This window comes from Chinchilla lanigera, unplaced genomic scaffold (assembly GCF_000276665.1).
Source record: "Chinchilla lanigera isolate Chin_1 unplaced genomic scaffold, ChiLan1.0 scaffold00008, whole genome shotgun sequence".
Classification (NCBI taxonomy): domain Eukaryota; kingdom Metazoa; phylum Chordata; class Mammalia; order Rodentia; family Chinchillidae; genus Chinchilla; species Chinchilla lanigera.
The window spans coordinates 3,252,581-3,278,443 of record NW_004955409.1 but is presented as its reverse complement, the minus strand read 5'-3'; the positions used below and the strand labels follow the sequence as shown (position 1 = coordinate 3,278,443).

The 25,863-nt window shown below is 47.5% G+C and overlaps 1 protein-coding gene and 1 long non-coding RNA gene across 7 annotated transcripts in view; one reads left to right on the top strand and one right to left on the bottom strand.

Annotated features, from left to right (window-relative positions):
• LOC102023780 (aromatase) overlaps positions 1 to 25,863 on the bottom strand; it is a 114,451-nt gene that overhangs the window by 34,629 nt on the left and 53,959 nt on the right. For 5 of the 6 annotated variants that reach the window (XM_005376651.2, XM_005376650.2, XM_005376649.2 and 2 more), the window contains one exon: positions 1,794 to 1,975. In XM_005376651.2, coding sequence (XP_005376708.1) covers positions 1,794 to 1,938 — 145 coding nt within the window. In that variant the 5' untranslated portion in view covers positions 1,939 to 1,975. Of the gene's footprint in view, positions 1 to 1,793; positions 1,976 to 11,800; positions 12,212 to 25,863 lie in introns of those variants that run through there. The other variant, XM_005376652.1, reaches the window with a different exon arrangement.
• Positions 13,342 to 24,976, top strand: LOC102025217. The gene is made up of 2 exons (XR_259747.1): positions 13,342 to 13,398; positions 24,499 to 24,976. It is a non-coding gene; the product is annotated as an uncharacterized LOC102025217 (long non-coding RNA).

Here is a 25,863-nt window from a genome sequence, read left to right as displayed (position 1 = left end):
TTGTAAACAGGCTTTCCCCACCTAAGGGGCATGTAGCTCTCACATAATCTCCATGCCCTCCTCTTCCACAGGCTCAGGATGTATACAAAGTAAGCACCCTGGCTTCCTGCTGAGTCACTTAGCCAAACTCTAGACTCCCCAAGTTGACACAATGTTTCAACCATAACAAGTGGCTTCCCTTCTGAGTCCCAGCCACTCCTCATGCAGGGCTCTACAGAAGTGCCACCAGAGCTTGCAGCATGAGCATCTAGGGATGGGTGGGGAGAGTGAGTCTTTTTTTTTTTTAAATAGATGTTGGCTTGGAGAGTCTGATTCAAAATTCTGAAGTAGAGCCCAAGAGTCTGGATAACCAGCCCTCACCTGCAAGGTGATACTTATACCACAATTTTGAGAACCTCTGGCTTACTCCCTGTACAGGCAGTGCTGACTTCCATCACCTTGTGGGATGGTCTGATAATACAGGTAGATTGGACTTTCACACCTGAGCCTGTGACAGGAAAGAGAAGGAAGAAACGTTCTACTACCTTCTGTACCCATCTCCACCTCACATTCACTGACCCTGACTGAAGAGTCCACTGCAGGGAGAAGAACCTGACTGAGGAACACAGCACTGCAAAAGGGAGTTCAAGTTAAAGATGCTGGGAGACTTTCCTCAGTGCTCAGCCTCCTTCTCCGGAGATAACCCCAGCGAGGTCACTTATTAACTAGTCCATTCTACTGGGCATTGACGTAATCTACAGCTCCAGGGTGAATCAGCAGACAGGTAGTTTTCTTGAAATGTTTCAAAAGAATCCAGACAGCCAGGTGTGGTGGCACATGCCTGTAATCCCAGCACTCAGGAGGCTGAGGCAGGAGGATCCCTGCAAGTTTGAGACCAGCCTGGGCTACAAAGTGAGCACAAGGCCAGCCTGCACTGCATAGTGAGACCCTGTCTCAAAACATAATAATAATCCAGACAGAGAATTTTGTACCAGGCTCTGCTCCCACACCCAACTGCCCTATCCTGAAGCTCACCACACATAGAAGTGTCTAATGAATATGCTCTTGTAACAAAGCTTATGGGATCTTACAGAATTGGGAACAGATACCTGCCATGAGGGATGGACACTGAAAACAAAAGAACCAGTCTGAGCTATCTGATAACTCAGAAGCAACTTAATACCAGATAATTCTAGCTATAACCATGGAAAGGTGGAGAATAATCTGGATAATTATGTTATTCTCCAAGTTTGATTGACCCACAGGCCTTGTTTAGGATTCTTTTGGGGTGTGACTTCCCAAGAGAATGGAAGGGATCCCCAACACTTCTCCCACTGCCCAGGTCCCATTCAGTCCCAGGGCGATCCCACCATTGCCATACTGGTACTGTGAAAGATGGAGAGTGAGCTGAAGAGAAGGAATAAACAGAAGAAAGGAAGAGTGGGATGAGGTGGTGAGGGATGAGAAAGACAGCAGGCCAGAAGACATCCCAGAGACATTTCCACCTTTTTGATTGCTTTAAAAATTTTTAAATGCCTAGGTTTTTATCTTGCTTCACCCCAACTAAAGCTGTACCAAATCTACCAAAGTGCTGTACAGACATAAAACAGTTTCTGAGACACTTTTCCATACTTAATTTAAAATGTATATATCATTGGGGTAAGTGTTTACGTAAGTCCCATTTTGCTATCATGGCTGTGATTTTCCACGATCTTACCCGGTTTGCTTTTGTACTTTTGCAAATTTTCCTTGTCATCATAGACCAAATGCCCAATTAAGCAACATCCTACAACAGAAATAATCAAGCAACTGACCTGGAATTGAGGCTGTGCTCTCACAGTTCCAAATCAAGAGGAGAAAGCCCACCAGCAACAGGATAGGCATGGCAGCAACGGGCATGACTTCAGGCACCATGCTGGTGATGTTCGAGTGCATTGGGTTCAGCATTTCCAAAATCATGCTGCGCTGCCGGGCGTCAGAGACAGCTATTAATGTTCTGTGGAAATCAAGAGGCAGAAAAGTGAGACAGTCCCCTAGCAGGTTTTTCTATGGCTCCTGTTGCCTCTGAGGATGCTGCAGGGGAGATCACACTTTGTTTTATAATACGATCAGGCAAAACAAATTTGTAGCTACAAGTCAAAACAAGCAAGCCCCAAACATCTTTTGGCTTGAAGTGCAGCCCTCCTGACCTTGGTAGTCTCAGGTTCTCTTAGACACGTGATGTGATAGAACTTTATCATTTTGCCCTTGAGAGGGTAGAGTGACGTGAGTTCGCAATTGAGAGCTGGATCCCTTACCAAAATAAAAGAAAATGAAGCTTACACCAGCGGAGAAATCATTCTGTGGCTTTATCAGCTGGTTTGGTATAGGCAATCTTTCCTTGAAGGCAAATCAATTAAAAAACAAAATCAGCAAATTACAAATCACCTTCCTTGATCAAAATTGCTCTCCCAATAGTCCTTCCTACACACCTCGTGGACACTGGTGGATGCTCTCAGAGTGTGCCATTGAGTTGTCTGTGGAATTCAGACAGGTTCGTGGAATATGACAGGTTTCTTGGGGGCCTTTACAGAGACCTACAATTTCTCACGCCGTGGGCTGGCTTGAGCAGTCTCCATCAGGGTTAACATCAGAAGTAGAGGGAGGAAAATAGAAAGGAAGTAAGGGAAAGGAGGGCAGGAAGAAAAGGAACTGGAGAGAGGCAGATAGAAAGGACAGGCAGATGACAGCAGCAACAGAGTCAGGGGCCACCTAGCCGCCTCGCCCCAAGATCAGCCAACTTCCTGAGCAAGACAGTCCCTGTGCAGCTTGCTAGTTCTGCTGTTTCTCCACAACAGTGTGCTGTTGAGTCTGTCTTTTCAGCCAGGTTTTACAAATTTACACTATCAGAAGAAAGTTTCAGGGATGGTAGTTGGAAGAATCCTAGGCTGAATAAGTTTGTACAGCAAAGAACCCCTATTTCTAGTGACACCTAACATGCCCTGAGCTTTGCCTTTTCTTAGAAAGTGCTCAAATATGGGGGACTTGCTCTGACTCTGAAACAGACTTTAGATGGGTTTTACCTAGCAATAAAAATCATATGTCCATAGCCAGGGCTTTTCATTGGATGTCAGGTCTCTGCCAGTTCCCTGATGTGTTGCATGAAATGTAGCTGCTTGTGCACTTGGGAGGAAGAGAGGCTAGAATTATCATCAGATTCCTACGGGGTGTTTAATTATATCTCTCTGATCTCTATGAGATTGTCAATGTCCAAAACCAATTTTTTGCAGCTAATAGCAACTTCACATTATAGATGAATTGATTCCATTGCTTCTTCCTTTTGTTAGTTCCTTCTCTTATTTACCATGTAAATAACCATTGAGCTCCCTGTGTATATGGGTGAAACTTGAGACCAGTGTAAAAAGTACAAGTGAGGAAAATGATTGCAATAAAAAGGAGGAAGGCATCTCGGAGGAAGAGATGCCAGCAGAAAACTTCACATGAAAGGAACTCCCAGCCATGTTTCAGAACATGGAAACTGCAAAGTTTAAGATCTTAGGAGCTGATGGCAGTTTAAAAGAGTAAGGCAATTTACCAGGGCAGAGCAAAGATGCTTCCTCAGCATAAATAAATGGAAGTAAGAAGTATGTAACCACTCTTAATAATGCGTAGTTAACAAAGAAAGAAAACCAAGACTTCACTCTTTCTAATGTGAATTACTATGCTCCAAAATGTTTGTCTTGCTATTTTGATTCTCTATATATTTATAAAGTTACTATTGAAGAGCCTTTAATGATTTCACAAAAACTTTAAAAGTATTGGAATGATTGTAATTTTCTCTCGTTTTTAAGATGGCTTTGCACAGTTTCAGCTTGTGTGGCCATTATTCAGTGGTGCAGTATCATGCAAAGGGCAGACTGTGTGTGTCTAAATGTTTAATAGGACTAAGAATCCTGACTCATCTTCCTCAAGAATATACCATGAAGACACCCCATGAGAGTACCACTTATTTATTTATTTGTTTATTCATTCATTCATTCATTCATTCATCTGGGTACCGGGAATTGAACTCAGGACCTCATGCTTGCCAGGCAGGCACTGCACCACTGAGCTACATCCCCTGCTTGAGAGCACCATTTAAAGACCCAAGAGCATGCGACTATTTCTAACACCTTTAAAACATATGGTGTCAGACTGAGAGAGAAATTAAGGAAACCATACCTTTTACAATAGCATCCAAGAAATTGAAATATTTAAGAATCAATCTAACAAAAGAAGTAAAAGATCTATTCAATGAAAACTACAGTACTCTGAAAAAAAAGATCAAAGAGGATTTCAGTAAATGGAAAAATATTCCTTGCTCATGGATAGGAAGAACCAACATTGTGAAAATGGCCATACTCCCAAAATTGATGTACAGATTCAATGCAATTCCCATCAAACTACCATTAGCATACCTCATAGGTCTAGAGAAAACATGCCTTAAATTCATCTGGAGCCAGAAGAGACCCAGAATAGCAAAAGCAATCCTGGGCAACAAGGACAGGTCAGGTGGAATCACAATCCCTGACTTGAAATTATACTACAAAGCTACTGTAATAAAATCAACATGGTACTGGCTAAAAAACAGACCTGAAGATCAATGGAACAGACTGGAAGAAACAGCCACAACCAAAAACACACTCAGCCACCTCATCTTTGATAAAGGGGCCAAACAAACTTACTGGAAGAACAATAGCCTCTTTAATAAATGGTGCTGGAAAAACTGGCTTGCCACCTGCCAAAGACTGAAAATAGACCCAAGTCTATCACCATGCACCAAATTCTAGTCAAAATGGATCACAGATCTCAATATTAAAACAGAAACATTAAATCTATTGGAAGAGAAAGTAGGTAAAAACTTTGAAGACATAGAGGTAGGCAGAAAGTTCATGAACAAAAACCAAATTGCACATGAAGCACCTGAAAAAATCAACAGCTGGGATCTCATCCTACTGAAAAGTTTCTGCACATCTAATGAAATCATCAGCAGGGTAAAAAGAAAATCCACAAATTGGGAAAAAAGTTTAGCTGACTGTCCCTCAGACAGAGGTCTTTTATCTAGAACATATAAAGAATTAAAAGATATCAACCCCCCCAAATTCAAAGACCCAATCCAAAAATGGGCAGCTGAGCTGAATCCACACTTCTCAGAAAAAAAATACAAATGGCAAATAAATACATGAGAAAGTGTTCAACATCATCAGTCATTTGAGAAATGCAAATTAAAACAACATTGAGATTCCATCTCACCCCAGTAAGAATGGCTAGCATTAAGAAATCAACCAAGAACAAATGCTGGCAAGGCTGTGGAGAAATAGGAACTTTTCTCCACTGCTGGTGGGAATGCAGACTGGTGAAGCCACTGTGGAAATCAGTTTGGAGACTTCTCAGCAAACTAGATGTAGAGGTCCCATTCAACCCAGCTACTCCTCTTCTGAGTATTTTCCCAGAAGATCTGAAAACATCATATCACAGTGATATATGTGCATCTATGTTCATAGCAGCGCAATTTGCAATTGTTAAACTGTGGAAGCAACCCAAGTGTCCACCCACTGAGGATTGGATAAAAAAATTGTGGTACTTTTATATAATGGAATATTACTCAGCTATAAAGAAAGATAAACTTGAGGCTTTTATAGGTAAATGGTCACAACTAGAGACCCAACTCATAAGTGAAATAAACCAGATGTACATGTGTAAGCATCATATTGTCTCACTAGTGTAAGACCTGAAAGAGTAAATAAAAACTAGGAGGTATGATAGACATTGTGAAATGAAAGGAAAATGCTCAAAAATAAAGAGCAACTGGGGTGTGAGAAAAGAGAAGGGAAAGAAAAGGAAATTATGTATGTATGTATATACAGGATAGCTAACATAGTTGTACTACTGTCTTCTATTGCTCTACAGAAAGGAACAGTCAATGATTACTTGTTTGATCAGTCTTGTATGTCTCTATTTGTTTTCTTGAGAAACCACTTTGAAGATATCAGTAAGTAATACAACAACCATTGTTAATTTCCTACAACTTTGTCTGTAACTCTGTTTTGTTTGTATTGTTCTTATGCTATTTTGTAAATGGATGTCTTTTTGTTAATATGTTTTCCTTCTTTTATTTCTTAAAATAAAAAAAATATGGTGTCCGTCAGACATTGCTCTAGGAAATTACTGATCTTAAGTCCTTCATCCTCACCACAAGCCTGTGAGCTATCTGCTCATTTTACATGTGAAAAAAAATGGAGACCTGGGGATGTTAGGTAGCCTGCCCTAGAGCACCCAGCATCACTCAGTGCCCTGCCCAGCTGAGTGTTGATAAATGCAGCACCGAGCTCAGAGTCCTCAGTCAGTGTCAGGGCACAGCCTATGGGGAGTAGCCCAGCTTATGTGTCCCAAAGCCATAGTGCAGTAGGGACGCCCACATACCCTAGTGCAGCCCCTGCAGGGAGCAGAGGCTGAACCTGGGCTTCCAGAAGTGCTGCCTTCCCTGGCTACACCATCGTGCACCCTACCTAATACATGCGCCTGAATGGTTTAGCAGGGAGACCATGTAGGCACCCTGAGTCTCAGGGCAAGATGCTGTCCTCTCCAGCATTCCTGGGTGGTCCGTCTTTCAGACTTCTGTTTCTGGAGACATGCTTCACAGCTACCTTGGGTGTCCTCTGTTACATCCCTTGCTTTGGTTTCCCCCAGGAGGCTGACTCTTAGGGATTCCACCAAAAGCAAGACGGACGTGGCTTTGGCCTCCTGGAGCAGACACAGTCTTAGGGAGGTATCAGCCCTTACGGAAGGGTTTTCCAAGTCAGTGAGAGCTTCCTTGTGGCTGGAGAACGCCCCTTCCAAGTCAGTGAGAGCTTCCTTGTGGCTGGAGAACGCTCTTCCCAGGAAGTGAGGGGCTGCTGAGTGATACTGAGTGCGGCAGGGGGCTGAGGAGCATGAGCAGAAGAAGCCAAAGGAAACTTCAGTAAGGAGCAGAGATGGCTGGGGACCCGGGACTCAGAAAGCAGGTGACTGGGATGCGTGCACTGGCGACAGAGGAAGGGGTCTTTCGTAAAGACTAACTGGATGCAGTGAAGACGCTGGAACTTGTCCCAGGCAAAATGATATGCTGCTGAATGGCTTCAAGCAGGGGGTCGACAAGATCATATTTGAATTATGAAAGTTGAAATCGCCCGAGCTACAGTAGGAAGAACGTGGTGGGGCCGCGCCTGTGGGAGGAATGGGTGGAAAGGGAAGCTGGGAGGCCTCCAGAACCTGGCAGCCAGGAGGGGTGATGCGTGGCCGTGGAAGGTGGCTAGAGGCGGACACAGGTGGGTGGACAGGTGAGGAGACACTTGGAGTTTGAAGTGATGTGAGGAGGTCATGACCACACGGGGGAGCGGAGAGCACTGGAGATGACTGCTGAGTCTCCAGACTGTACGGCTGGAGGGAAGGTGGTGCCGTTCTCTGACCGAGGACAGCTGTGTGCGCAGGAATCTCATTTAGAGACTGGAAGTCTGGAGTAGAGAACCGTTAAACCCCCGGGGGTGATGTCCAGTAGGCCAGGGGTGTACCGCCTACAGCAGAGAGTGCAGGTCTCAGCTGCACAGAGCACTGACAAACGGGTAGAAACTGAGCCTTGGGCAAGGGAAGACATTACCTGAGGGAGGTGTACACCCTGAGAAGGGCGAGTGCAGGGACACCACCGGGGGAGGACAGACCTGGGGAAAGGTGAGTGCAGGGAAGGCAGGGGAGTGGCCCAGCGAGTAACCAGAGCCCAGAGGAGGTGGGCTTTGGCAAGTCAAGTGCCGGCGTCCTCAGTGAACAAGGAGGGGAGGTTGAGATGTTGCAGTAATGACAGGAATTAGGGACCGGGAAGTTGGTGGGTGAATAAAGGGATCAGTCTCCAAAAGCAATTTGTGAAAGATTGCAGCAGTTGTTACCGCTGCTTCACAAGACATGCAAAGAGTGCGGATAGTGTCCCTAGTTGCTGAGAATAGGGCAGGGCCGTTGACTGGTCCCACCCGCCCCAGAAAATCCACAGAGTGCTCTGTATGTACTATAGCTCCGCATCACAATTACCTTGTGGAATAAGCCAGCACCATACCTCCATGTAGGTGAGAGATGAGGCTCATGTTAATCAGGCACGAGTGGTTCTCGCCTCACGATATCCCAAGCCACTTTCACTGCTCCGGCTCACCACCCGCCTGTTCCCCTTCCTGGCTGTTGCAATACCAGCTCTACAGTGAATGTTTAAATATTTTAAAAATTACATTGCCAAGCATGGTTGGATCAGTGTTTTTGGAGGAAGGGGGAATGTTTGGAGCATTTTAAAGAAGAATTAACTACAATCTGCCTTTTATTTAAATTATTTCAAATTTAAATATTCACCTTGGGTGGTTTTTTTTTTTTTTTTTTTTTTTTTTTTTTTTGGTGCTGAGAATCAAACTCAGGATCTCACCCTTACCAGGCAGGCGCTGTGCCGCTGAGCTACATTCCCAGCTCCTCGCCTTGTTTTTTGATCATACCACACTGAACAACTGCTTATGGCAATTTCTGTCAAAACTATGACAAGTGTCTCCTCATCCACCTTAGTCACTGGAAATGGCACCATATAATTTCTGGCTCTTCCAAAATCCAAAATGACGGTGAAAAGGGGACGTTTTGAATCAGTTCAGGACGTTGACCCAGCTGGGACGGCACAACTGAAGACATTCAGAAAAGAGGACTCCAGAACTGTGTCAGAAAGTGGCGAGAATGATGGGGTAAGTGGGCTTGAAGCGAAGGGGGGTTGGAGGGGGATTCATGGCAATGTGGCTTTTACTGTGATAGTTATTTTTAAATTTAAACATCTACCATAGCTTTTCTGACCATGTCCTGTACATCTCTGACCTCTCCCCCTCCGCTTGGCAGACTCTTTCTTCTTTGTTTTTTCAAAATAATTAATGTATTTTCACTGTGTTCATTTTCTTTTGACCCATATCCTTTCATCCTCTGGCTTCTGCCTCAGCACACCAGTGACACCTGTCTCTCGGAGGTGACACATGACTCTCTGCTGCCACCTCCGTACCCTTCCCCCACTGCACTCCTTCACAATTTCACTCTGTGGCGTTAGACCCATCTGGCCACTCCTCCTTCTTTTATCTGTTCACCTGTGGCTCTTGTGACAAGCTTTTCCTTTTGTCCTGGCTCTTCTTTGTATTCTCCTACACCTGTTCTAATTCCTCTTTCAAACTCCCAGGCCCAAACACCATCATCTCCCCAGCTCAAGCACTTCCCCACCTGCTGCTCTCCTTCTGTGCTGGCACCTCCTCCATGCCACCCTTGACCCCCTTTCCTCATCTGTAGCCCCCACTGCTGAGTGCACTATGCCACTTAGACATCCCACCACCACCTCCGGGAACATCTGTCAACATCCTCTGACCTCCTCCCCAAGCCCAGTCTCTCGACTTCACACTCTTGGTGTCTTCACTATACTCTTTCCCCTGCCTTCTCTAGCCATATTCCTCTCCTGTCCCTGCAATGGGAGCTTATCCTTGTGTTCTTTCCACAAATTTTTTTGTATGTGTGACGCTAAGTGATCTTATGAGGTCAGTCACATGGAAGTCTTTTATCTGAGGAAAGGATGTCAGAAAATGCTTATTGTCAAAACAGTAGATAAAATTGTTTATCCATCTCAACTGGATGTGTTTTTGTAAACTTTCTCTTTATAACAGAGTGTGTCATGTATTGCTTAAAACTCATCTCTCTCCTTCTAGAAAGGAGCTCCCCAAGGCTGAGGTCTGTCTTCTCCCTCACACGGGCCCCATTTCTAGAGCAGCATCCAGGCCTTCATGTGTCCCCCACAAACCCGTCCTGTGAGTGCACTACGGTGCTTTCTCCGAGTCTCCCTTCCACGCGCTCCTGACCACTGCTGCCAGACTGCCTTAAGACTCAGTCTTGGCACACCCATCCTCTGCTGGAAAGGCTTCCTTGGTGCTGCTTGCTGTAAGGCTCCAACCTACCTGCACACGGGCTTGTTCTTGGCTCTCTCCACTCAGACTGAGTCCTCACTGACCCGCAAGAATCCTCCCTGCTGGCTTCCTCCCCCATTTCTCTCTGATCTTCCGTGTCTTCCTGCCCTCCACAGCCACCAAGAGTTGGCTTTTCCTCTTTGAGTCAGAGCCATCTCTTCCCTGCTGTAGGCCCAGTGCTCTTGATTTTTGACTTCCAAGGAACTATATATATACATATATATATATGTATGTATACACACACATATGTATATATACACACATATATATATACAAAATGTTTAATGTATGGAAGGGATTTATTAAACATTTGTTAAGGACCTTGTACTATATTCACTTCTGTCTCTAGATATGAGAAGCAGTAAAATAAACAAGGTGAAGGTGGCATCAGCCAGGGCATCATAAAATAGCCACGACTCTCTACAATATCAGGCAGAGGTCACCAAGAACTGTGATGAAGAAATTCAGGTTGGGGCTGGGGATTTAGCTCAGCGGCAAGCGCCTGCTTGGCAAGCGCAAGGTCATGAGTTTGGTTCCCGGTACTGGAGAAAAACCAAAAAAAAAAGAGATTCAGGTTATGAGAACTAGAAAGAGATGCTGAGGTCTTCTAATAGCACAGTCCTGTGCTTTAAAAAATGAACCAAATGTGTGAGGTCCAGGGACATAGGGCCCCTTTTCCATAGTCACTTAAAAGCAAAGAAGTTTACTGGTGCTTACATCCTGTGCTCTGCTAAGGTCATGACAGTAGAGGTTCTAGGCACTCTTCCCAGCAAGCTTCCAAGTCACGCCCTGAGGACTTCTTGTTCTAGAGCAGGAGAATTAGAGGCACCAACTAGGGAGACTGGGATGGATGAATATGCTTGGGCCAGCCCACTTTAAGGGCAAGTGTCCTGTCCACCCTGTAGTCCCTGGCTCATGCTCTGTGTGGATTGATGAAATGCCCGGGAGGGACCACTGACTGAGAGACCTGAGCCTTGGAGATCCAACCACACAGGGAAGACTGTTGACAGTGCGTGAAGAGCAGGTGCTGCCTGGACCCCTATTTTGCAGGAGCATGCAGAACCAAAGCTCTTAGACCCCATCAGGCAAGGCTGGGTCTTTCTTACTCACTTTGAGGGCTTCTAACAGTCCTCCCACAGAGAAAATGACCCTGTCTTTACAGTGGCTAATGGGCCACCACCAGCAGGCTGGAGCCTGGGCAATTTCTGCAGTGTCCTTTGACCTTTCATCTTTGCCATTCTGATGGTGCCTCTTGTCTCCCAATTTATTTGATTTGTGATGTTCGCGGGAGACTTTATGTGAGATAGGGCCAACAGTGACTGCCTTACAGGCCATCTAGATCCTGATCCTTAAAGGTAGTCGGTCTACGATGGGAGGTCCAAGTAGCATTTTCGGACTGGAAGCCCACTGTGGGCCATCAGATCCTATAGTTTTGGGGATGTCTGACATGCAAACCATCCTTTTTCTCATTAGCAAGCTGCCTCTGTCTTATCAAGTGTAAGAGAGGGCCAAAAGAAATACTCCCTTCTAAGATGTTTCCCACCACTTCACTTTTCCGTTGAAATTTATAACACTTAACATGTTGCCTCGCTTAGCAGATTTCTCCAGCCAAATTTGGTTTTAGCCTAAAAGGGGCAAAGGCAGAAGTTATGGCATCACATCACAAGAGCATGATGGAGCCAGAGGGGGTGGTCAGAAAACCCAAGTTCAAGTCCCAGTTCTATGGGCTTGCAGCCCTGTGACCTTGCTCAATTCCAGAGCCGCCTGAGGGGCAGCTGTGTAGATGAAGCCTCTCCAGTGCAGGAGCTACGCACCAGTGTCCCGGTTGCCACGCTGCTCTCTTTGGCACATGCAGTTCTGTGATTCCATGACTCTGGTAGCAGCAGTGGAAGGTCTCCAAGGATATCCACCACCGTTAGTGTGGTCCAGACCCCACAGAGGACACTGGCAGGCCCGGAGCTATACCCGAGCCTTCCTGTCCAAGATGTATCACCTTGCGGACCAAGTGGTCTTGTATCTGCTCATTTACCGGGACACTATCAGCTCTTCTAAGAGCAGGAAGCCCTCTACCCAGCCCTCGTTCAGAGCAGCCAGTTGCCCCTGCCGTGAGATCTCTTCCATCATCACCAGAAGGTGTTGCCCCTTCGTGGCAGGGCCTTGCACCTCGCTCTGGTCAGTGCCCCGGGGAGCTTCCGGTGGGTGCTCAGCAACCGTGACGGAAGCGAACCAGTTACCGAGGTGCTTAGATTAGCACATTAAGGTTTTTACGCCTGAGACTAAAAAAATGATACATTTCGCATATCGCCGGAGGCATGTTTTCCTTCTCCTATCTCTGATTCCAAAGGCCAAGTTTTAGCAACGCAGTGGCCCATAGTTTCCCAAACAGTCAGATAGCAGGCGCTGTCCTGGCCACTCCTTATCTCCAGTTTAATGAACAAACTGTGAAGCTGCAGAGATAGCTTACGGGAGGGTCACTTTCTGGCCAGGGAGCTCCTGGCTGACACCAAAGTATCGGGTTACTCTACCCCCTGGGCCTTGATTTCCTAATCTACAAAACAAAGGGTTTGACCTCGTGACCCCTGGCAGCTGATTGTGATACCCGGCATTCTTCACCTTTGCCTGGACCTCCCCAGTCCTTCTGAGCCAGACTAGGAGGTCAGGGAGGCTGGGCTACCAACAGCCAGCTTCCAGCTGTTCTCTCTGGAACCCCAGGCCCGTTCTCAGAATCTAATGGAAGCTGTGCAATCTCTCTGGAGAAACAATCCCGGAATCCACAAGCCGAGCTGGGCCCCCACCCGCCCGAGGCCCATAAGAATGGACAACTCCTCTGTCTACGTCCCTGCTCCACCTTCTGCCTCCGGTGCCCAAGGTCCCAGCGGGTCTTTCCAGCGCAAAACCACCTTCACTGACCAAGAGTCTTGCTTCCTGGCTGTACTCAAAAGAGATTTTTCTTGGGGTAAAGCCTTGACAACAAGTGGTAGATTTTTTGGCCCACGGAACCACTGAAAAACATTTAAGGGGAGAACGGGGGGCTCTGTGTCCCCCCTCAGCCTGGCACCGTCCAGGGCGGCTCAGGCGTCATCGCTGCAGCGAGTGTCAGGGCTCACAGCGTCTCTGGGCTTCGGCCACAGAAGGGGCCATCTCACAAGCACGTTCAGGAGACTTCCTTCCGTCCCAGACTGTGACTAAGCCTACACGCTCCCAGCCCCGGCTTTAGATCCTCAGGAATGTGGGAAAATGCGGTCTTTTCCCACGAGCAGTTAATTTTGTGCAACATTGTAATAGAAGTCTGATTGCAAAACTGTTCAACCGGAGGTCCAAACAAGCATGAGAAGAGAGGACAGAGTGACTTACTCTCCCCGGAAGGTCGGACCGGCGTCTGCACAGGCCTTGAAGAGCATTCCTCTGCAAGGTATCAACTTGGGGAAGGACACTGCAGGTTGGGAGAATGACAAAAGAACTGACGGGAAATTCCAAGGCACTCCTCCCACCCCCGTGCCATGTCCTTTCGGGGGTTCAGGTGGGTTATCCATCACTGTTCAGTGCTACGGCTCTGCCTCAGTTTCTTTACTGAAAAGTGGGAGGAAATAATACTGTTTCTTAATATGGTTCTTCTGTGGGCAAATTAGATTCAGAGCTAGGCGTCTGACACACAGTAAGAGTTTAATAAAAGTTGTCATCAGTCTTTACTCTGCAAGACAGTAGTGCGTAGCTTTTGACCAGCTGAGAGGAGCAGATTCTCTGGACTGGATCTGGGCCCCTGGGCTCACTAGAGGTTTGTGTGCTCGGGGACAGGCCACATCTCTCTCGGGTACTTCCGCAGAGTAGGATAATTCCTGAAATGGCTGTGTTTCTGTCTCTGCGTGGCCTCTTGCCGCTGCTGTGCTGAGGACATAGGAGAGACCCCGAGGGTGCCCGAACAGCAGTGTGCGCGTCTCCAGATGGCGCCTCCCGCCGTGCCCACCCTCACCCACACATCCCTCCTTGTGTCACGCCCCAGCAGTTTCTACCCACCCTCTTCCCTCTCCCCGGCCGAGGAAACTGTCCCACAGATAATCAGTACCAGGGGCTAAGGCTTCAGCTCCTTCCCCCTCCTGGAGATACTTCCCTAACGGGTGTCCCTAGAAGCTCCAGGCAGGGCACAAAGCGAAGGCCTGGCGCTCTCACCGCTCTAGGGCAGCCTGCAGTCTAGCGGGAGTGGGAGAGAGACCGGCAAGCGCAAGACTAAGGACAAGTACTAGGAGATGTGGCCAGAGGAGGTTTCAGGCGAGAGGCCTGTGGGTCCTAATAGGAGTAGGCATCTTTAGAGCTAATTTATAAGCCCAGCAAAAAACTTTGTTTTAAATCTCATCTAATTTAGCTCTCATCTCATTGTCAGCACAAACCGAGCTTGATCCAAGAGCGTGGCATGTGGCTGTAATCCCAGCACTCTGGGAGGCTTCGGCAGGAGGTTCGTTAGTTTAAACCCAGTCTGGACAGTTTAGCAACTTGGCAGTGCCCTGTCTCAAAATAGAAAAGGGGCTGAGGGTATCACTCAGTGTTAGCACCCTGAATTCCATCCCCGGTATCGACCCCAAATAAAAAACCCTGAGTTTAATCATACTTTTTTTTTTTTTTTTGCACTACATTTGGTTTCTAATGACATTTTGCAGCTCTCAGGGTCAATTCTTCTCTCAGTGAATGAAGAAATGGCCTCACAGAGATATCAGTGTGTGACATGCTTTTACTACTGTGAATTGAGGCGGACCTTTCCTTGTCTGGGAAATGTTTGATTCATATTTCTTTGAATGTTACCTCTCCGCCATCCTCAGTATTTTTGCTTCTTAGAGTATCACTTTGAAAACTATTGAGTCTGATGGGTTCTCTTTCTCTCTTTTTTCTTTAAGCTGTTTTCTTCATATTGCCCATCCCCTGTATCACACTCTGGGATAATCCTTTGCTTGGCTCTTCTAACTTGTCGATTGTTATTTATTTGGCCTTTCAGCATATCACTCATATTTTTAATTCAAAAATCAAAATATCAATGTGCATCTTGTGTTCATTATTTTATGGATGCAGTGTCTGCTGGTGTCTCTGATAGCCAAGGTATTGCACAGTCCAGTTTTGATCCGTCAGTAAATGTGTTTCCTCATTTAAACTCTTCTGATGGTCTGCGCTTTGTGACTCCCTTTCCCAGTGTTGGCATTCGTAAAATGTACAGTGATTCTTAACGATGTGCCAAGTTCTGTAACTGAATTTCCCTGCTAGTCGGGTGGCTGGCTCTGCTTGCCCACTTTTGAGGGGAGGGAGAAGAAGACACATGCCTTTGAGCAGTTTGCACCCCATTCTGTTCTCCACAAGGCGGAAGAAGGAGTAGGACGCCCCCCGGGGGAAAATGTCCTGGTAGCTGGGCTGCTAGGCTGCTGGCCTTGGGGTACCTCGTGTCTCCAGCTCCAGCCCTCTGCACTCCTCGCTTCCCTGGCCGGCGCTGCTTGCCGAGGGCAGGGAAACCCCCGAGCCAGGTTCCCGGCCTCTTACCTGCCCCTCCTTTCTTCCTGCTCTCCCAGTTCACTGTTTTCAGATGTAGAGCATGCTTGGATTTTAACCCCACTCCTGTAGGAAAATTCTTTCCTTCTGTGTATATTCTGATCTGTTTCTTTTATGGGGTCTATTCCATTCATTTTTTTATGCTTCCAGAATTTCTGCCTCAAACAGGGCTCACTCACTTTTTGTTTTATAGTTCAGTTATGGATTTTAAAAATACCTTGTCTATCAATTCCAGAAGTTTGGGGTGAGAAGTAAGATCGGAGCACGTATTTTAGTCTGCCATTGGGAACCAGAAACTCACCGAGGACCTTAACAATATGATACCGTAGATTTCAGACGCAATTCCAAAAGAAGTAGGGATGCCCTGGACTGAGCAGTTAGACTGCACAGGAGAATCATCTGTTTGTCCGTGGAACGTTTGTGGGGTTACTCACTCATTGGTCACATGGCTCTACGACCAGCCCCTGTGATTGTGCAGCAAATGAGAAAGAGTGCTCTGCCCTCCCTTCCTGAGGGATCCAGAACTGAACATCGGGAATGTGAGAGATGACAGGAAGCGATTAAAGAAAGGGACACACCTGAAGACCAGGCAGGCAGCTGGAAAGGTCAGAGACCCAGCGGGAAGAAAGGGAAGCAAGCGGAAATGCAGGCGTGTAACAGTTTTCCCGGAACAGCTGTAGTAGAGGTTTTGACCAGGCATGAGAATTCTAATAAAATAATCAAAATTTCTACAAAGCAGGGTACACTTGGAAAGAGACCACAGGTGTATCATTAAATGGTGGTACAGACAATCTGAAAACAGCTCCGAATGATTTGTGACCAATTTGAACTTATAAATGAGACCTAGTCTGTATTGTTACATCAGTTGTTAGGATGTTAGATTGTTAATGTATTTGTGTCATCTTGGGGATAATTCACGCTTCAGGTGTGCCCCACCCTGTGTAAGGCAGGGCCAGTTACTGTACCACTCTGAGCCGCCAGTTCCCTCACCAGTAATCATGACACCTTCCCTGCCGTGAGATGTGATAAAATGTGAATAGCAGGCGTAATTTTTCCTGAGCCTCACTCTAACTTTCCCGGAGATTCAGAGGAAGAGTTCACAACCTCGTGTTCCTGAAAAGAGAGAGCGTGACTGTCCCAGGCAAGCATCCCAAGGACCACCAAGCCCAAGCTGCCACAGCGGTGGGCCAGACTCACCCTCCCAAGCAACCACAGGGTCCCGTGCTAGCTGAGGTGGGGTGAGGGACATCGCAGGTAAGGCCATACTTAACTTGTGCAGGCCAGCCTCAACACATTACCAAAGGCAGCTATGGGGCCCTAGCTGAGTATAAAACAGAAAAGCTCCTCCAGAGCCCTAGTCACAGCCAGCCACCCCCTTAAGTGGAGTTTCTATGCCATCCGGTTTCTGTGAGACCTATTCCACCCACTTTTTGGTTTCCAGAGCAAGTGCCAAGAAGGAAGGGCTAAGGAGAGGGAGCACAGTGTGTGTTCAGAGGCCCTAAGGACGACCACAGCGCTCTTACCAAAAGGAGGAAGGACGTTGCAAATCCTGCAGGTGTTCTTCCGGCAACGGGGAGAGACACTGTTCATGCGTCCCACGGGGACTCTGTAACAGCTGGGCGCTGAGCTCCCGCACGGTCTCCTTACCACGGGGATGTAGTGAGGGAGGCCCTCATGCAATGGGGCGCACCTCTACTGACATGGCCATCATTCTCTGTTAATGGCAATTATGACACCAGAAAGCAAGATTTGGCTCCAGCAAAACCCAGTGAAAGTCACTCACAGGAGTTTTTCTTCAACAGAGTATTTGAGGACAGACTTCATTTTCGGCTCGCTATGCTTGTGAGTGGATGGGCGGGGCGGCTTCCCGCCGTGGGCTGCCAGCTAGAGTTCTGCACGGAAGCAGTGGTCTAATAAATCAGTCAGGGAGTACAGAGAAAATCTAGTTGGTAGGACATGGTTGAAGGAAATAAGAGTCCTTCTGGACAAGCGCCCTGGAGGTGGCAAGCGCCTGACGAGTGCGTGTGTAAGATGTTTGCTGAAAAGCTTTCTCTTCACACTCACACCGGTGCCATAGAAAGTAGTCATTTTCTATAGAAACTACCTTACTGGCAACCATGGCCCAATTTTATAGTTGCCCAAGGAGTTCGCCTAAATTCTGAGCGTCATCGCCCAATTCAGTGGGAGCCCTAACTTTATTCACGTGGAACCAGACTCTCATAGCTCAAGTTTTCCACCAACAGATGATAGGTAAGATCGTACGGCTCCGCCACCTCAGCAGAATCAGGAGTAAGCATCCCTGGAAGAAGTGTTTCTGCAAAGTTTATCAGCAACTCATTTTATCAAATAAGCCAGTCCTTGGCTCTACAGGTACTGCTTTCTACCCTCTGCCTCGGAAGTACTGAAATGGGAAAAATAAAGACAAAATCAGCAGCAACCTTAGCTATATAATTATTAGGTCCAATGAAAACTACATAAGATTCCATTTTTAAAGCAAGCATGAGCAGGTTTATGAACCTGCTCTTATTTATGAAGCTCCCATTTCTGTGGGGTCAAAGGGCACCCAGTGGCTATTCAGCAGACTTCTCTGAGGACTGGAGTTGGTGTGCACACGAGAGGAAGATGGCGACCTTAGCACTCGCCTCATGAGCATCCCTGGAGGGAGTGGGAGAGCAAGGCATACGCAAGTCATCCTGGGCTGACTTGCAAGCATCAGATCCAGGGAAGGTCAGTGAAGTGTTTGGTGTTGAGCGTGACATGCAGTAAATCACAAAATACCCCGCTTGACCAGATCTGACACCTTGGTTGGGCGAGTTACTTGGCCACCTTGAGCCTCAGGTTCCATAGCTGAGAGACAGAGGTAACAGCTGCCTCCCAAGTCATGGTGAGGATTTTAGAGCTCATTTTCTTTTCTTTTTTTTTTGTTTGTTTTTCTCCGGTACCGGGAACTGAACTCACGACCTTGTGCTTGCCAGGCAGGCGCTTTTTGCCCCTGAGCTAAATCCCCAGCCCCTAGAGCTCATTTTCATCAAACACCTAGTACAGCAGTTGACGTATACTCTGTCCCCAAGTGCAGCCTAATACTCAATTCCCAAGGAGTGAGGAATGAAAGAGTAACCTTCAAAAAGCAAAGATGCCAAGACAAAAACAAAAAACTTCTGATAATATGTTTTGGGAAAAAAAAGGTCAGAGGAGAGGTGAGCCTGGACAGAGAGGGAGAGGCTGATTGGCCAAAGGCACATGCTGGTACCTTATTATCACCCCATGAATCTCAGAAGGGGCCCACTTCGGGCAATCTATGGATGGTCCCTTAGCTGTGAGTGGTGTCCTTCTCTCGGCTGGCAGCAGCATCACTACAGTGGTTGCTCCTCTACATAACTGTAATGGCTTCCTTTGGGTGAGTGCCACACTTTATTGCATCTAAACCGCATCACTGGTCCGTAGGTAGATTTTATTTTAACACCTACTTTCAGATGCAATTTGGCAAGTTGAAGTAATTGGCCCAAGAGTTCATATTTCACCGAGTGTAGCACTTGGGATGATGGCCTGGTGTATATTCTTCAGGGCTAAAAGTGATAGCAGGTTTCTTCAAGCCCTCCACCTGGGGCAGGGCAGAGCAGGGTGAGGACTGGTGATTTTGCAGGATGGAAAGAGTCACTGGAAATTTCCCAGAGTAATAAAACCAGCTTTCCACGGTTCCCTGAATCTGAGCCAGGAACACCTGGGGAAGTTCAAGTTCATGGGTGCAGTGCTCTTGGGTTGGTGTTCAACAGCAGCCTTGCCTCCGTGCCGTGGTGTGATGAACCCAAACAACCTTGCCTCCTTGAACGTCGTGCTTCAGCACCTGAGCCGAAAGCCCCAAGGCCAGCCCCACACAGCAGCGCTTTTATTGCCATATTTTCCTCCAAATATTAACCCAAAATGGCAAGCCATGTGAAGAGAGCAGCAACACATGAAGGTTGGCTTTTTCCCTGACTTTCCATAGTATCTTATAGAGTATAATAATTTCCCATTTGTAGATCTTTATACTACTCATGGACTGCAACTAGCATTTTTATGAGCTCTGTGTACTGACTGAGCATGAACTCATGTTCACACATTTACGTGCAGAAGAGCTAACGCTTACTGCATACTTGCTCTGTGCCAGGCACTGTTCTAAGCACTTTCTAAGTAGTATGCTCGTTTGGTTTTCATACCAACTTTAGGAGGCAGGTGCTATGATTGAAATCCGCAAAGTAGATGTGGCTTGCCCACAGCCCTCGTTACTGAGGAGAACAGGGCTCAGATCCAGGATGTCCAGCTCAGAACCATTCTTTTATCCTCTCTACTATTTCTTGCTTTCTTCTGTCTCCTCTCCTCCTCCACAGTACTGAGGAGTTAGTTAGTACTGAGTAGCTAACATATTTATATTCTGCCTCCTTCCAAAGGACTTCAGACTTTTTGGACAGGCACTAGGTAGGACGCTGGGGTCCTGTGGTGGATAGGGTATGTTTTCCTCCTTTTAGGGAAGATTGTATACTTCCCAAGTCATGGTCACTTCTTATAAAGCTTGCGGTTCTCCCCAGCCTACCATTACCTCTCGCTCCATCTTTTTCTTTCATTGTCTTACAACACATTCAGCACTTAATGTCCATCCTTGGTGATATTTCTAGCATGTCTGTATTCCTGCGTGGTCCAAGTGCTTGTAACTTCGATGCACGTGACTTGACGCTCATAAACTACCCACAGAGGAACAGCACCTGTGTGTCTCTGTCTCCTCCAGCTCTTTTCACTGGGGCTCACAGTGGACGGTGCAGCACAGTTGGGTGCAGAAGAAAAGGCCTCCGTGCATCTCTGGAGGACATCTTTAGAAAAGGCCTTTGGTGGCCTTCAAGCCACCCTCTAAGCCCCTTCACCTGGGGTCTTTCTCTGCCCCATTTCTTCCACCGCTTTTGTTCCCCTCTCTGCCTCTAGCAGAAGGGCTGACAGAGGAAGGGAGCAGTATCTGTTGCCTGAAATTCTCAGCTAATCCTGTTGAAATTCTTACAAAGAGTTACAGAACCTAAGAGGATTCTAAGAGTGGTTTTCTTTTTAAAGTGTAAATTGGATTTACCGTATTCAGTTAGATGAGTTTGAATTCAAAGACTAGAGGAGCCGGCTTAAGTGGATGATGAAATATCCCTGGAATCAGACTCAACTGCAGCAAATAGTGCTCAAGACAGATTTGATAAAAGCTTGGGAAGGTGGGAAAGCCTTGGGAAGTCTTGGGCTAAGCACTGCCCCTTCCTACCCACCGCAGCTGGGCCACACACACCACTTATGAATAGTATCAGTTCAGGAAAATTGCAGCTCTTTCTGCAATTTTCTGGGGTTCTCCAACCCCAGATCGGGCAACTGTAAAAGAGGCTAATGATACCTACTCCACCATTTAGGGGGTGGCATGATCATCAGAGGAGATAATGGGCACTGGAGGCATCCAGAGAACTGTGAAGTGCTGGGCAGATTGGGTACTTAATGTGCTTATCACTAAGCATAGGCCAAGTAATCACCAGGGTCAATAGAAGTCTGGGGAGGGGGGTTGTTTTGTTTTTTGTTTGATTAGTTGGTTTTGTTTTATTTGCCTGAAAAATGATAGTGTGCTCATTATATAACAGGCCACTTCTGGCATACACTGTTTAGGAATAATTGGTGCTGAGCGCACTATTTTATCTATGTGAATAAGAAAACATGAAAAAGCCCAGAGAACACATTGTTGGTTTCAAGGAGATTGGGAGGGGTGTGTTAGATACGGCACAAAGCTTCGTTTGGCTCCGAGACGTGCAGCTCCTTGGAGAAGACTTTATCAGGCTCTCCTGCAGACTTGCCATGGCCTATGGGGCAGCGCTGTCTTACCCGGGCTGGAGAGGCCAGGAGTGGTAGGACAGTTCTTCAGATGGAGTGAAAGCGGTCAACCCTGGAGCTAACCTGATTCAGTATCTCTAAAAATGAGCCAGAAGGGGGAGTGATGATCCGGGAGCCAGGGCTGCAGCGGACTGGGAAGCTCTTTAGAAGTGGAGAGAAATGCCGGACAGATGGGGAGACACTACAGGAAGCCAGGATGAGTGGGCAGAGAAGAGGCTGAGGACTCGTAATACGGGCAAAGACAAGTGGAGCATTGTGACAAAAAAGTGGCCCAAATCATGTTTTATTATTCATCCATTCACTGACTTTTCCAGAACTATGTGCAAAACGTGGTGTTCGGATTGTAGTATTTAAGGGAGGAGGACAGGGAGGAAGGACACTGAGAGAATGCTGTCTCTGCCTTTAAGGAGCATAGGATACGGCTAGGGGAAAGACAGGAACGCAAATAAAGATGGCAAGGCTTTAGGTGGTAAACCCCACAGGAAAGTAGTATGCAAGTTACCCACGAGACTCAGAAGGGACTTTGTCCCATAGAGAGCAGCCATAGAAATCAGTTATTGTTTTCCAAGGAGGCCGTCTTCCCGGCCCTGCGGAATTACCAGGATTTTTCTGGAACTGCTCTTGGTGAGGGCATAGGATAAGCATTTGGAGGTATTTGGAGTGTTTTCCAAGAAGTACTCGTGCGAGAGGCTGCTAAAGCCTTAGGCAATGTTGGGAAATCTTAGGAAAAGCATTAACTGCGAAGAAGTCAGAAAAAGCACTACATGCGAAAGAGTCTGTTGGAGGAAACCCAGAGCACGTCTGAGTTAAGCCATTCCACAGTACCATCCAGCGTAAACGAAAGTGCCCGGTCCATTGAAACGGCTACACTGCCAAAGCGTCTGCACATAGCGCGGAGAGAGGCTGGCCGGGACCAGCTGAGCTCTAGTGAGGTCACCCTGGGGCTTTGAGTCGTTTAGAATCTCAGAGGTGGTGTCCAAGGCTGTTCTGGAATTAAGTGATTGCTTACTTCAAAATCAAAGAAAGGAGCAGCTATCAAAGACTTACACAAATCTTATTTTAGAAAAATGAGTAAGAAACATTATGAAATGCCCCACTAGAACTTTATATAAGGGGGTTTTGGGGAAGGTGCTTAATCAACTAATTGCAAGTCAAGGCAATGAAAAGAGTAACTGTGCTTCTTTGGACCTACAGGGTTTTCAGGAGTTCTGGTTCGAAGCAGACATTTCCTCACAGGTGGCACAGGGCCTTGATATGGTCGAGCATGCAAGCAGTCACGTTCCACAAAACAGGCCGCGATCTTGGCCTTGTGCACAAAGTGCGTGGAGGTGAATGGTGAAAAGTATTCTCCCTGGGCCACTCAAGGAGAGTTTCCTAGAGACCAGAACAGTAGGACAGGATTCCAGTGAGAGAAGCGTGGGGAGCTGGGTCCTTCCAGGGACAAAGAACAGCATGTGTTTGAGGGCCCACGGAAGAGGACGATGGATGAAATGTAGAGTCTTCGGACGCTGAGCACCAGCTCACGGCCCTATTCAGCTGTTATCGCATCTCTGAAAGCCTGACCTTTCCCTTTTCCTCCCTAGTCTCACCGCCACCCGTGAGGTAAGGCTTTTGTCAGCCTCCTCCAGGAGCAGAGCCGTACCATATGCCCCGTCCCTATTCTCTGCGTCCGCCAGTGACTCCTGGTCACTGCCGACGGCTTCCCCAGATGTGCAGAGCTCACCATGTCACTCCTCTGCTCAAACATTTGAGGACCCCCTCACCCTTTAGTGGTAGGTTTTGATTATTACTGATACAGAATTTCCCATTTCTGGCATAATAAAATATGGTTCTGCAATGGAGAAAAAAACAACAGTTGCACACTTAATCTGGAGAAAAGGCTGTAATGACACTTTCTAGCTCTTAGACAATGCCAGAGGATGGACACGGGCCCACCCAGTAGAAGCTGACCCTGTAATTTGGTCACTTTTTTGTAGACTGATCCGATGGATTACAGATGTGGTGAATAAAGAGCACACCGCCTTCCCTCAGAGCCGCTAGTCTAGATGAGGGGCAGATAATACACATGTTATCACCCAAATAAGTACTTAATGTCAGACCTTGCGGGACAGGTAAGACTTCAGGGAAGACACCCCAGGGACCTAACTTACTTCACTGTAGAGATGGTACTTAAGGCCCCAGGAAAGGCTGGAACTGCCAAGGGACAGGGTGGTGTGAGAGGGCTCCCCAAAGAACTTGAGGATTAGCAACACAAGGGACAGGGAGGGCAGCCAGGAACCCTAAGAACCGTCAATCAGAAAACACAAAGACCAGAAAAACGTTTATCGCTGAAGGCGGGAGGGAGGGGTTTCGAGCAGGAAGACGTAGTTAGCGATTCTGAGCACTGCTAGGTGATAAATCAGACGAAGTCCGCACATTGATGCCCCACCCCCGCAGCAACAGCACCTGGACTGTGGCCGTCCCTTCCTTCGCCTCAGGGCCAGCTGCCCTCTGCGGTTTCTAAGCTCTGGTTTTCACCTGCAGGACCTCTGTAGCTCTGGGCACTGTATTCCAATGGCCTAATACCCGTTTAACTAGTCAGGCTACAGGCCAGCCTGCTGCGCCTGGTCAGTCCAGCAGTAGCCCCAGAGATGCAGCAAATCTTGGTTTCCCATCACCTGAGGAAATGGCAGTTTCCTTGGTGCAAAAGTGAAGCAAGCCACTCTCTGCTGACATGTACAGCCTGGAGGCAGCAGAGGAAAGAAGCAACCCTGGCCTCACAGAAAGCTGCCAGGCGGGAGGAACAGATGGGATGACGCACCCGTGGCCGCAGGATGTGCACCGTGCGTTCTCCTCCTCCGCAGGCGCTGGCTGGACACTGGTAGAGCAGGGCCAGCACAGGTCTCACAGCTAATAGCAGCAGGAGTAGAACCCAGGCCACTTGCCTCTGGTCTCAGAGCCCCTGAGGACGTTACCACTTCATCCTGCCCAGGAGAGCTGGCAGGGGCCTCCCACGTGGTGGAAGGAAGAGCACCTTCCGCCTCCCCCAGAATCCCTGTCAGGCTCTGACCCTTTCTGTGGAGCGTTGCAAGTTTAGTTTGACTTCTACGTTTTATGTCTTTCATAGACGTTGAGCTGTGTCTGCTAAGCAGAGCTTGTACCTGTGAGGAACAAGTCACTCGTGCTAAATACACGATGGCAGCAGATCCTACGGCAGTCAGGGGAGGCTTTCTACGAAAGCAGCTCCCAAAGAAGCTGAATGGCCCAAGAACAAATGGTCCAACTACCACAGCTGGAAAACGGGTAAGATGGGTGGACCGCAGCGTAAGAGCCGCACAGAAAGAGACCCAGCAGCACTGCACATTAGACACGACTGGACTGCCTCCCGTGATCGGTGGAACTTTGTTCATGAGCCAAATACTCTCGACCTCTGCTGGCGCAGCACGTTTTCCCAGCCTGCCTCATCTTGGGCCTGGACTTTTATTCAGTGACTGATCTGGACTCAATTTGGCTTCATGTTAGTATGAGTGACCAGGATCAAGACCTTGCTCGGACTGTGTATGCCTTACGGAGTAAGGGATTGATGTGTGAATAAACCACGCGTTCAAAAGACAGTCTCTGTCTCTTGCCTGATCTATTTCCGTCCCTTACTCCCTGGGAGGTGCTTGAGACAATACCTGCTCTTGCCCTTTTAGGGCTTTCAGAAGCTGGCCTGGACTGTGTGGAGGAAGCTGGAGGCGAAGAACTGACCTACAAAGAGACCTGGAGACTTCCTGGTCAGGTCTCCTCCTGCCTTTCCGTTGCTGCTGGCTTGTTGTTTTGTCGGGCGCCTTCCTCCGGCAGGAGAGGCAAGGCGGTGCCACCTTGCCGGCCCCAGGGGAAGAGCTGGTCAGCAAACACCACGGTGAAGTAGCAAACTATTCTCTGCGTTTTCTTTGAATCTTACTGGGTAGATGGGGTTTCATTTGTGACAGCAGACTTCATTCCACCTATCTGTATAAACGTGGGAAAGGAAAGAGGAAAGAAGAAGAGAGGGAGCTGTGTCTCTTACTACTCTCTCAATGGACTTGGCTGTTGCCATGGTTAGTTTTTTCAAAACATTAAGTTGGGACCTTCACTCTTGCTCCACTGGAGAAGGAATCAAAGGACAAGGAGTCTGCATCGGAAGAAAATCTGATGAGCGCAGGACTTTCCCTGCTTCCTGCGCCCAGCCTATGTCTTGCCCTGTAGGAAGAGCTGTGTTACATTTCACACTCTTTATTGCAAGGAAGGTTAACTTGAGCCAGATCTTTTTCCTGAGGACTCTTAGAAGCTTTCAGTCCTTCTGCTAGGAGCAAAGCGCAGCTAGACAACTGTAGGGATTTTGGCATGCTGTCACCTCAAGCACTGTCCTGCAGCCAGCACCGTCCATTGCAAAATGAAATGCGGGTCCTCTTGTTACTAAGCAGGAAGAAAGCCTACCCCTTTCTTCAGTCGCCAGCCACCTGTGGGT